At 46.1% G+C, this 12,908-nt stretch overlaps 1 protein-coding gene across 2 annotated transcripts in view; it reads right to left on the bottom strand.

Annotated features, from left to right (window-relative positions):
* Nucleotides 1-1,309: 1,309 nt before the first annotated feature.
* Nucleotides 1,310-12,908, bottom strand: part of odad2 (outer dynein arm docking complex subunit 2) — a 40,348-nt gene continuing 28,749 nt past the window's right edge. For both annotated transcript variants that reach the window (XM_031872420.1, XM_031872422.1), the window contains 4 exons: nt 12,230-12,344; nt 8,196-8,384; nt 7,712-7,933; nt 1,310-1,570 (listed from right to left, as the gene is read on the bottom strand). In XM_031872420.1, the coding sequence (XP_031728280.1) occupies nt 1,454-1,570; nt 7,712-7,933; nt 8,196-8,384; nt 12,230-12,344 (643 nt within the window). In that variant the 3' untranslated portion in view covers nt 1,310-1,453. The remainder of the gene's footprint in view (nt 1,571-7,711; nt 7,934-8,195; nt 8,385-12,229; nt 12,345-12,908) is intronic.

The following is a 12,908-nucleotide window of genomic DNA, read 5'->3' as shown; positions in this document are numbered from 1 at the left end:
CCTTCAGCTCCTAGTTTCATTTTTTTTGAAGGAAGTTGCTTCTTCAGAGTAATAAGCTCCCTCATCTACCATCCTCCTTCCACGCTCTTCCACTGACCCCCGCTAACAGCTGGTAGTGTTTAAACTTCAAAGAGTGATGAAGATTTTCAACCACATATTTTCAATGTTTTGCTAATTTTCTATTTTAGCACGTGGCTGATATTAATGATGAAAGTCCCATGAGATTTTGTGGCAGCCTCTGTGGTTGAGTGCTGAGCATCTAAGCTAACTGGGACCAGGACAGTGGGATCAGAGAGACAGAGAGGCTGACAGACATGCGAGGGGGGAACAGTGGTTCAGGCCAACGGTCTTTTACCAAAACCTGCTGCGCAAAAGGCTGTCAAGCCTGACATGGCCTGTTTGTAATAAACAAGAACAGAAGACCAAAGAATCAGACAAGACCGGATCAGCTGCAATGAGGTGCACACGCACACCATTACCATCGTGTCTAAAAATGTACAATACTGAAAATGAAATAGCCTAGAAAAAAGATATTCAGCAAAAAATAAATAAAAAAATAAGTACTTTTAGGAAAGAGCAGGGCAATTTGGTGCATTTTCCCAAATACCCTTCATTAGATCTTTTATTGTTGGTGCTCTCTATGTAATGGTTCCAACGAGCAAAACATTTGAGCTTTTACTGACGAAAATAATGAGCTTGTCTGTAGAATATATTTTTGTATTTATAATAAATACTCCTACAAAATCTGAAATTACTATAAATCAATTCTGAGTAATGTGTAAAATCCTGCTTAAATTCATAATATCTGCGGTGGAGACACGGCACACTATTGTATTCCTGATTGTTATCGATCGTTCTTGTATTGATGTGTTCATATTGTAGTGTGGTATTTATACATCACGTTGGTGCAGATTCCCCGTATTCTGGTGCTGCATAACCAACAGCAAGTTACTTTGTTTGTCTAAATGTCTCTTTTGCAAGCGCAGAAGTGTCCAGACTATAGAAAAGCATGTTGAGCAACCCTTAGCAGATGTGGATCTTGTTTAGATATTGCGGTCTCCTGTGTATTACTTAAGGAATGTTACTGCAGAGGACGCCGAGTGTTTCACGCTGAACCAACGTATGGGGTATTTGGCGTGAGATCAAACGTGAAGAAGAAGCGTTTATTTTTATCATCGCAGTCAGAGAGCGAGAAGAGGGCTTCATAAAATGTTTGCACCAACTCCCGATGAGGTGGCTGATGGAAACGGGGGATAAAAGTTTGCCGCTAGGATGGAAGCAGCAGCTCAAATAAATAAAGACTCATCAATCAAGGTAAAACACTTTATTGAAACACTTAAAAGCATATTCAAACCACTTATATGTCAAACACCTTTCTCATAGATTTTATTTGAAGCTTTTTTTTTTCTCCCCAAACACATTTAAAAACAAACTCTGAAGCTCAATAAAAGGGTCAATGAAATAACACAGCCTTCACATTCTCCAGGGCCAGCAGTCGGATGTTGCGCACACAGCCGGCAGCAGCTTCCTGGAGCATCTCGTCATCGGAGCCCATGATGTGGACGAGGGGCTGTCGGAGTACAAAGGACGGAGGTTACAGTTTGCAGCAGGAACAGATTCCCAAAGAATCATACATTTCCAACCGTGTGCTCATACACCTTACACCCCTCATCTAGCGCCCACACAGGTAGCTTGCTGCACACGTTGCCATGTCAGCAGCAGCAGCCAATGCACACTTCCACCAGCACGGCCTGCAGAGATATACAGTGGCTGTGAGGCGACAATCTCAAGCTGCATGTGTCCCTGTGTGTGTGTTCAGAGTGTGTGTGTGTGTCCCACTATACCCTTCCAAACCATGCCTCGGCAGCAAAGGGTTTGCAGCTGCGAGCACACATGCTGCTGTAAATTGGTTCGGATGAAAGTCGTGCAGGGCGGGCTCGACATTAAAAACCTGAGCATGAACCACACCACTTGACAGCCCTTCCGACGCTCCAAAGGTCAGATTATATAGCGTGTGTATAGTGTAAATGGATCCAGTTAGATCTCATTGCAGAACAAGGTTTTTTTTGCGCTCCAGAAATCTGGAAGTTTATTTTTTTGGGGGTTACATAAAACCGAACATTTAAAAGATTTTCGTCCGCTCTAAGAGTTGCGTATTGTGCAGAAATGAGCGAAGAAGGGAACACACAGGACTTATGGAATACCACTGAGTGGCATGTGTTGTGGAGGGGGTGAGGTTTTCTTTTTCCTCTATATTATCTGCAGCGAAATCACTACATTATGTTTGTGGGCGGCTGTGGGGCTGAATCAAAATAAAAGTAAATGCAAGCATAAATACTCTGGTGCAATGGACGAATCTAAATGTGTTCAATGTGTGCTCCTTGGGTAAAATCACAATGGAGTGCCACTGAGGTTTCCTAAGCCACACTTGCAATTATTTCGGATGGTCTTGTTTACATCCATAATGAACCAACGGCAACATTACATCCCTCAAGTAAGCACTTAAGGACTCCCCGCTCCTAAACATAATGAAGCTTTGATGAATACAGTAACTGCTGAGACGTCTGAGGCACTACTAAGCCCCGTATATCAGGGCCTCGTTCCCCACTGAATGAAACAAAGATCATGCTGCTGCAGGCTTACAAGTGTTGTTTGAACACCATCGGGATTGTTTCCCCTGGTTTCAGCGCAGCAATGCCACATTCCCGTTGATCCCGAGCAACACAGAGGACAATGTCGAATGACTGTCGCTGTTAAAAAAAAGGGAAATGATCCAAGAACTAAGCCCCCTTTACAACCTACAAAAGAGCCACTGATTTAGATTTAGTTAAAGGCAGCAGAATGATTCTCAAAGCTTCTGGCATATCTCCATTTTCGCAATTTCTCTCCTTCTTATTCAAAACCTCCCCATCCTGTTCAGCACTGGCTCGGCATATCAACATAGCAAGTGATGAGATTCCTCTGTCGGTTTCACACAAATGAAATGTCACTCTCAACTTGTGGAAACATTTTCAGTGAAAAAAATGTGTGTGTAGACACTGACCTAGTCTCTATCCAGCTGATCCAAAAACGTTCTCACTCGCAACTCGTCAGATACGGACGCTTGGTTGGGACCCCTTGACATCACTTTTTAACACTGGGTTCCCCTTTAGCGTCATTAGTTTAACATGCAGTTTAGTCCTGATAGACTTCAATGTTGTGAATTCAAACACAACTACTTAGTTAGCTTTAGGGGGGGGGGGGAAATACTTCATGGTTAGGCTTTAAAAAGTGTTTAGAACTTAACTTAAGTTACGTAAGTAAGTTATGTATGTGATGTAAGTTAAGCGCCTTACCTAACCTAAAATAAGTCCATGTTGACTCCACAGAGGACACCAACAGCAGTCTTCTGGGTGAAAGTCCTGCGTTTGTTGACCCATCCCTCCACGCCAACCTCCTCCCGATTCCGACGTTGTTGCTCTTTAAACTGCGACACCTGACTTCCTCTTTTACTCCCGTCATAATTACTACGGCCACTAGAGGCAGCCCTGCACAGGCAGAACTGACGCTAGAGGGGTACGTAGAGCGCCACACTTTGATGCGCAGGGCCATTGAACGAGCATCCGTATGTGACGAGTTGGGAGTGGGAACGGGCCGGCTGATCAGCGCCTATCAGGCAAACCTGAGATCTGTTTTCCTCCCAGTCACTACTGTGTTCATAATGCATGTCATAGAAGAGCCGACCCTGACCCCTCTCCACGTCACATTCAAACTTAAAAACGCCGCTCCGCACGTTTGTGTGGTTAGCAAACAGCCGGAGAAGCAGAGAGAAGACATTCCCAGTGCAAAGATAAACAGCAAAAGGAAAACAGATGAAAGATGATGTGAGCCAGCTTGTGAGTGTGTGTGTGTGTGTGCGTGTGTGTGTGCACGTAAAAGGGCTGTGAAACTACAGTACACGTCCAGTTTCAAAACTGAGAAAATAATATCCTTCCTCCTGATTATAATCACATTTTGTGGGGAATAAAGTCTCCCAGCCGTCCAAGATGTCGGCTCCTCCTCAATGGGATGTGAAACATTTGCCCGCGGGTTTTATATGATTTTTTAAAATAGCATCCAAAACACCTCCAAAAGCAAACTTACATCCACCGGCTCCAGAAAACATGCAGCTCGCTAAACAAGTCTCTTTTGTGAAAAGAGAGGATGCCTGAGGCGGCGTTTTTTTGCCAACCTCATAGCATGTTATTCAGACGACGCCAAATAAGGTCTCCCGAAAGCGCACGGCTAGGCTAAGATAAGCGTGTCTCTCTTCGCTGCTTTTCTCCCGAGCTTGCTCTTTCCCTCCCAGCTGGGATCTCTAGGAACATTGGATATTGCCTGACCGTGGTAACATGAACACTTGCCCCACGTTTGAAAAGCTGAATCGTGAGTTTTTGAGTTTTTTTGCACTTCAGAGAGCTCCAGAAGAGTCGCTGGGGAACACGCCCCCACCCCCGCTTGGCCTCCCCCCTTGACTGAGGGGGGAGGGGGAGGGGCGGGCGTACCAGTCTGAGAGGGCTGCACATATTGTTGCACTTGCACACGCGCGCACCTTATCGCACACGGAGGTGTCACGGTGTTAAGTGCGCTCTGTCGGGCCGCGTCTGCCTGCAGGAGTTTTCAGGTTTAAATTCCCCCTGTGCTGGGTCTGACAGCCATTACGGCTCCATCAACCCTCTCCCTACTCCCCCCTCCCCCTTCTACTCAAGCATCCCCATGTTTTAGACTCCTCTGTGGAGGGCAAACAGCACAAACAGACAGCAGTGTTTAGCTAGGGCTGAGGGGAAGCTGGTGAGGGAAGTCAAGGTAAACAACATTCCCTGCAGCCTCCAGTGAGCCAGAGACTGTTAAGCTGCTTTCTCTGTGTCTCTAAAGAGGAAGAGGAAAAAGGAGGGGAGGGCCGCTTTCAAATCAATGACTTTGAGGGGAAAGTTTCAGCCTGAACTCCTCTGAGTCCCTGCAACCAGGAGAACATGGCGGGGAGAGAGGCTTAAGGTCGAAAAGGCTCCGAAACTTTATGCTCCATGGACCTCAAAAACACGGTAGTCATAATAGAGCAGGCAGCACACGGCGCGTGTGTCATCTGCTCACCACACCCACAACCTGAAGTCGTGTTAAAGCAATGAGGAAACTGAAGAAGTAAACGCTGTGATGCTCGGCTTGGTTTTTATTCCTTCACCTCACTTTTGGTGTAATGTGTCCCCACCCCCCCCCCCACGACGGACGTCCTGGCCGTGTAAGAGAGAGAGAGAAATAAAACAAACGGGGCAGAAGTGTGCTCATGCAAAATACATACAAGGATCTGGCAAAAGCTTGCACTCTAGAATACATTCGCTTGAAAATTACCATCCGCATTTTGTCATTTTCATCAATGTACTTCACAGAGTTTTTCTCATGAAAGAGCCTCTTTAATACAAATAGCCGGCTGAAGCTGTCTACAAGGTTTTACGATCTCGGCAAACAATCCCCCAGTCCTTTTGGGAGCGATGTAAAGCTTGTTGATTTTGTACCTGACACGAAATGAAGCACATCCGTATAAAACCGCGAGATACCAAGGGTGTATGTCAAATGAAACGGCGAAGGGTGATTCGCCTCTCAGGCTACGAAGTTCTCTCTTCTCCTGGTATGCATCTCCTGTGAGAGCGAGCACCTGAACAAGGTCCGATCTGAGGGGGCTGGCGGGAAAATATGTTGGCAGAAGATTTACACGAGAACTTGTGAATGACTGCAGGTCGTGTCCAAAACAAATCCAAAGTGTTACATTTAAAGATGTTTGATACTATAGAATTTAATTGATTCCGGACCATATTTGAAGGCTTTGAAAAGGGGTGAACTGAAAAAACTGAGACGGGTCAGTAATGTGTTTTCCAGTATGAAATACTTTCTCTTCTGTGCTTGATTTCCCCCTGTGAAGCTTAAGGGACTGGGCCATACACCATTAAGTGTGCTCGAGAGGAAAGTTACTTTGGAGTAAGAGAGACCTTCGCTCGTTCGAAATCGTATACGACACGTGGGTGAACATGTTTTGAGAGCTTCTCAGTGGCACAGAAAAGCTCTTTGAAATACAGTTGCAATAACAAAAGAGGTAGTTCCAGATTTTGACACGGGGCTGTAAATTAGACACAGGGCGCTGTATCAATCCTCGATAAACCCTCTCCAAAGCTATTCAAGAACTTTTGGGGATATTGTTTTAACACATTCTCTCTCACAGAAGCCTGTATATCACGGAACAGAACACTGCAGCGCACACTGAATCCAGGAGATCGACAAGCTCTCACACTGTAATGTTTCCTCCGGGGTCAGGCAGGTAAGTGTGCGGGCCTCCCTCCCCAGACCGGCTGAGACCGAGGCCAGACTGAACAATGAGGAAGCCTGTGTTGTGTTTCCATGTCTGAGATTAAGAACAACTGCAACGCTGGTGCAGTTACGTGGCCTTCGGTGATTAAGCTCTTTAAAAGTCCAAAAATACATTATGGAGTAGTGTTGCAACTCTCAACTGGTACATTAATAAGGGCAAACACAGAGACAGATTAAAAACGGTGGCATGTCACACACACTCACGCCCATACACACGCAGAATTTCAAATATAGATACACACACACACACACAAAGAGGGCATGTCCAGTTTCTGTCATGGCTCGAACTACAAAAAGCATCCAGCTTAACGACTTTTGTAAATTGGACACAACTCTTTCGGAACACCCAATGTTCAGTCCAGCTACCAATTATGGCTAGTGTTGAACCACATACACTGTAATGGCAGATCAAGCTAAAGTACACCATTTAATGAACATGGGAAAAAAACTATCTGGCTGCAGTGGCATAACCACTTCATAATTTATGTCGCAGTTGTTATTTAGGAGGGGGGAAAAAGGATTTAAACTGGCTGCGGCCACAAAAAGATTTCTCATGTGAAAGTCCTTCTACGTGAAACATGATTGAACTACAGAGGGAGATAACAGTGTTTTTACCCCAAAATGCTGAAATACGGGCACATGATCATCTGTGGCAAGACATCAATTACAGCGTAATCTCCACATCACAGTCAGAGACAAACATAAACCGGCCCTGGAGCTGAGCATGGAAACAGCCCGACAGGCTCAAATGTTAGACAAAACAATGCTTGTTTCTTTTTTGGAGGAGCGCTACACAACTGCAACTATGAAGAGAGCTGGCGGATGTAGCTTTACAGGGTCGGGGGTTTGTGTTGGGGGGGGGCATTGTTTATTTTAGCCTTCAACAGCTCTGACCCGACTCTTTGGCGTGACCCATATCGCCGCTGCATTCTGCCCTGATGTCCAGGAACCAGCCTTAGCAACAGTTACCCCCAGCTACAGCCCTTTGACTTGTGCTGTAATGGCATCTAGGGTCTACCGGAGAAATGGCACTGAGCACACACTGAGCTGTTTGCGTTTCTGAATTCCCATGACGGCTAGAAAGTGGAGTCATGTTTCCGCCGACGAATAAAAACCCACTTTGTTTCTGCTCCATCGGTCAAAGGCTCTGAAAATAGTCACAGCTTTTCAAAGTTTATTACTCTGTGTTTTTCACACATGGCTAAAACAAGTGGGGCGGGAGGCCAAAGGGGCATTTTCCGCAACGTAATTATGCCAAATGTAGTCTCAAAAGCACCAAATAAAGCAGATAAATAACTACTTTGTAAAAAAGTAAGGCGCCATGAATCCAGCTTACCTTGACCACCCCTCTGTCATGCATGGTAATGCAATTGTTGGGGTCCCTGGACAGCTGGTACAGGGCCACAGTTGTGCTCTTGTTGACTGCCTTGTCCTTTGACTTGAGGTAACGCACCAGGAGGGCCACGGCCCCGGCATCACCGAAGGACGCCCTGTTGCTGCCCCACATGCAGCAGTGGCCCACGGCCTCAGCCAGGTGGTAACGGAGCCTGTCGTCCGTCTGTGGAGAGGAGAACAGGAAGCTATTGGTCCCCAGCGGCCTGTCTTTACAATGCAGAGAATAACAAGCTCCGCTGCAGCTCTGCAAGAGACCTCTGCAAAACCTTCTATGTTCTTCTCATTAGCTGGGTTTATGCAGCATTGAGGAGGAAAAGGCCAACTAAAATCCATTGTAAAGACAGTCATTTGTATATGGACAGTAACCACAGTGTTTTTTAATAGTAAAGCCTTGTTGTTTCTCTCCAGCAGTGAAGTGTTCTTACCGTGATCGTCAACTTGGCCAGCAGCTGGACAACCCCGTGATCAGTGAGGACCGCCAGATTCTCCTTGTCTCTGGCTATGTTGGCGATGGCGGCGCAAATGCTTGCCAGCACCTCGTTGTTTGTTGACTTCAGCAAATTAACAATCAGTTCCAACCCACCGACGAGGGAGCGCACCATTTCCCCTGCATCCTACAGTCAAAGAGTCTGTTATTAGCCGGTGCTCTGTCAAAATGAACGAGGAGGATGAAGAAGAGGGGAGGTTGCGTAATGACTGAGGAAAGAAGGAGATGCCCCGCAGGGGCATCTTTAAGCAAGGCAGACAAAACAAAGGACACTAAATAAGTACAAATAAAGTATTTCCATCAGGCAACAATCAAAGTCCCATCAGTGGAAAGCGACCAGCAGAACTATCTTCATCTGTGTAAAACAGATGCTTTCAGAAATAACAACACCGTCTGCTACAGCAGAGCTGTGTTGTGGATCTGGGGCGGACAAAGCAATAAGTTTGACATCTCTGTCAACCTCTCTCCTCCTGTCAGCCTTACTTGTCATAATGAAGTCGGCAACATAGAATTTAGAGCTTAGGGGTGACGTTTAAAATGTTTGCCTCGGACTGAAACACAGTGTAGACTCGAGGCTTCACGGTTTGAGTTCATGGCACCAGCTGGCACCACAGGCCTCTCAGCCAGTTGCGGGGCGATGCCCACCAAACCAACGAGCTCGCAGGGAGCGCTGGGGGAACCACAGCGGAAGAGCCGGCGGAGACGCCGGCTTGGCACATCAGGCCGCTGTTTTAAAGTCACGACTCCAACGCATCGCCAGCCACGGGAGAACACATCAAGGTGGCCCAAGTCTGTAATGTTCAGCGCTTTGAAAATAGAACAGGAAATTTGTCAAAAGCTTACAATTACGGATGACTAGAACATTCATCTACATGTCAAGAGCGGATGTATGGCACACACGCTCTGGGGTACAGTGATGAAGGAATTTATTACGTGCACTCTGCGTTCTTCATACCATAAATTAGGGAATTTCATCAAATTCAGCAGTGACAGAAAAGCAGTAAATCACTTACAGTTTTAGCGTACAGCTACTTTGGTAGCTGTTGTGTTCTCCCTAACAGAGAAATCCCAGCTGAGATCAGGCCAGGGTGCAGTGTGTGGGCCCTGTGATGCCGTGCCAGAGGATGAGCCATGTGTGCAGTGCAGGGTAGGGGGTGAGGGGGGGGTGCCGGGGCCAGGAGCTCACCCCCCTGACACACAGGAAGCCCTTCCTCAGGAATACTGATGTCGGCTGGCCCGGGAGTCCCTGCGACAGAGGAAGCTCTCTCAAGCCACCAGCTGCGATAGACTAGCCAGAATCTCTTTCATGGCCTGGACAGGCCCCCAGATCTGGAAACCGCAACATTATGAGGCTGCACACGGAAAGGCCTTCCTCGCTATCCTCTCCCTCTCCCCTCCTCTTTACCCGGGATGAAATGAAATAGAAAACACATTATCTGCTGTGCGTGATCTCAAGCTGAGAGGAGGCATGCCAAAGTTAGGAACTGACTCTGACCTCCTTCTCCGGAGCAATCAGACTTCTATAACGTCCATGGCTATAATGTAAAAGGAAAAATAAATCAAGCATCTAAATGCGACTCCGTGCCCGGGCAAATTAATGATACACCCCATTACGTGCGACTGGGAGGGTTGTACTTCCCTGATTGGAGAAAAGAGATAATTGAATGATTCACGACTAAGTCTGTACGGTACTTGTATGGTACTAAATGAGTTTACGTTGTGGACCTGTGGGCACAGAGCAGCAGCACTGTATGGAGCATCCAGCAGATGCATTGATACCACGTCTCTCTCATAAATCCACTATGGAACTGCTAACACGAACCACATGGGGTTTTTATCTAAATAACGACTGCGCCAAAGCAGCTGTATCAGGTTCCTCAACTCCACGGGCCGAGAGCACTATTTAGCTCTTGTCATTGCCCCTGTCCCAGGAAAATCACCCAAAAAGCATGTTCATGAATTTCCCTCAAAATTGGCACACTGACGTCCAGACAAACATTGTCAAACTTTGTTAGCGCTCAATGGAGGGTCAGCAGTCGTCCCCCGCCCCCTTCTCGCTCCATATGGTTGCCATGCATCATTTTCGCTACACTTCTGGGCCAGAGAAATTCCAGTCAGTAAAAAAAAAAAAAAAAGAGAGAGAGAGCTTCACCCCCAAGACACCTGTCTGGGCCCAATATGTCTGTTTAAACTTAACCAGATTGTTCCACTGACAAGCTGTTTACCTTAATCACAGCGATAATCTAATAGAACAACATTACGTTTGTCGTTGGAAATGATACAAGCGCACAGCGGATCAAAGACCTGTTAATGTGGAACTGGAATGAGAGTTGACTGACAACACTGCTGAGTAAGACGATGCTAAAGGCTTGTGACAAAGGCATAAAGGAGTTTTTAATGTTTTAAAACAGTACTACACCGATTTAGCACTGCACTCTTATAACAAGATATCGTCTAGCCTATTCCTACTTATCCTGGCACCTACATTACCCACAATGCAACCTGACCACTGACAGTAAAGTCTGAGATAATGTTGTTTCGATTTCAATATCGGCGAGTTCACGATTCTATTCACTGATCTGATATCACTTTATCATATTCAGCTCCTTTACGCTGCACAGGAACAACAACACGCGTCACTCACGACCTGATCTGTACATCCTGCCCAATCAGTAATGCACATATGCATATTAGTACTACACATCTGTGGTTAAACACTGTCGTGCAGCCTGTCGTTTCCCTGATAATGCTGCATCGTCAACAACAAATCTGCGTTGAAATCGTCAGGAGGAGAGCTAGCTAACATTAGCTCGTAGCAGTCGGTGGGCAGCCCAGTCCTGCTTGGCTACATTAATATGCATTCAAGCTCTAGTCAGCATTGGGTGAAGGTAAAATGTACCTTGCTGCAGTGCTAAAACTGAGCGCAGTTGGCAACGTTACAATCACTGAGAGCAGCCTCTCTAAACATTTAGGTAAATCATTAAAGAAAACAGTGATACGTCAATACAATACATAACTACTAGGAACTAGTAGAGGAACTAGTACTAGTACTACTAGGAACTAGTAGAGGGGGAGTGAAACGTCCATGCAGGTCTCTAATTCAGAGAAAATAATTCAGTCAGGGGGGTGGTGGGTGGATGATTTACGCGTACATGCGGATTTGGATGGCGTTAGAGCTGATCCGTACGATCAGTAATTGGTAACTGACGATACGCAAGTTCGGGTATCCGAATCCGTATCGGAACATCTCTAGTCTGGGTGTGTTAGATAATTTAGATGAGGAGTGGGCCAGCTCCCACTGGAGACACAAAAGACTTATATGATTTTACATTATGAAATAGTACTCACTAAGACTTACAAACAGGCACTGGTGAGGTTTTCTTTAAAGAAAATGCTTCCTGTTGATGGACCTCCAAACGTTTAATTGTATTCTACGCATGGTTATATCCAAAACTCTGTAAGTGGTATTCATGACCATGTTGTGCGTTTCTCTGCAAAGCATTGGAGCAGTGTTTTCATTAGGGAAGTGGGTTCACAGAAACTATCTGGTACCCTGTGCTCTGTGTGTAGATTGTGTCTCTGTAACTAGTAGCATGTTGAGGGAAGTTTTTCAGCAAGGAAATCAGAAGCCACGGCACAGGATATTACTCAAGTCTTTCTCCCTGCCCTGCTTCCCGATTGGCCAATGTCAGTGTGCCAAGGCGGCTTCTCTGCTTCGTATTAGCCCAGGGTTCATGTAAGCCCCCTCTGACACAGCCCTGCCCCTGCTAACCTCCCAGCAGCAGCAGGTTGGAGGGAGAGCTTAGGAGACAAGCATGGTGATATAAGCAGGCTTCTGTTTTGCGAGTGGGATAACCCTTCATCCTGAAATGACACGAACCCCGCAGACCTCTTTGATTTAGGGGCATTCTATGTGCCTTTGGTGTGCTTCGCTCGCACAGGACACAGGACGGAGGCAGAAGACAAATGTACCTTTGCATTCTTGATGCATGGACAAAGGGCCCATGCAGCACTGGACTGAACATCTGCACTGGGGTTTTTCAATAAGGACCACACCAGACGGACTCCATCAAGCTTGTCGATGATCCTGTAGGGAGAGAGGGACAGAAAGTAGTATGAGGTAAAATAGAAGGAGGGATGAACAAGGAAAGAATAAACAGAACTACATTATGATTTCATTCAGATAAAGCATAATTATCTGCTTGAACGATTTAAGAGGAACTCATTTGATCATGTTTGTTCCGTCTGGTCCAGCAGCAAGATAAAAAGCGTCGATGGATTTCAGCATTTGTTTTTCATCACAACTTGCCTTCAGTCCTTCTCAGTTCCTCTCCAGACCTGAAACTCACCCACTGTCTGCTCACTCGAATCACTCTCCGTGGAAATGCTCAGCATTGCCAGGGCCAGAGGTTAACGCACATACATCTGCGTATAGTGCTTCATACACAGATGTATAAATAGAAAGTGAGACAAACTTACACTTTATGTCGGTGGCTTGTTTTTCAACCAGAGCCAAAAAGAGGACCTCTTTCCAAATCAAACAGAGCCAGAGACAGGTCGCTCTATATTTCATTGGGCCCTGAGTGAAGTTTACTTAGGCATGAACTTTATTTCATGTCTCATACATGACTGTAGTCAAAAGTGCAGTCAG

The sequence above is a fragment of the Anarrhichthys ocellatus genome, unplaced genomic scaffold (genome assembly GCF_004355925.1).
Source record: "Anarrhichthys ocellatus isolate YVR2014 unplaced genomic scaffold, GSC_Weel_1.0 scaffold63, whole genome shotgun sequence".
Lineage (NCBI taxonomy): Eukaryota > Metazoa > Chordata > Actinopteri > Perciformes > Anarhichadidae > Anarrhichthys > Anarrhichthys ocellatus.
Note: the sequence above shows the minus strand (reverse complement) of the source record. Positions and strands in the feature narration are given on the sequence as shown.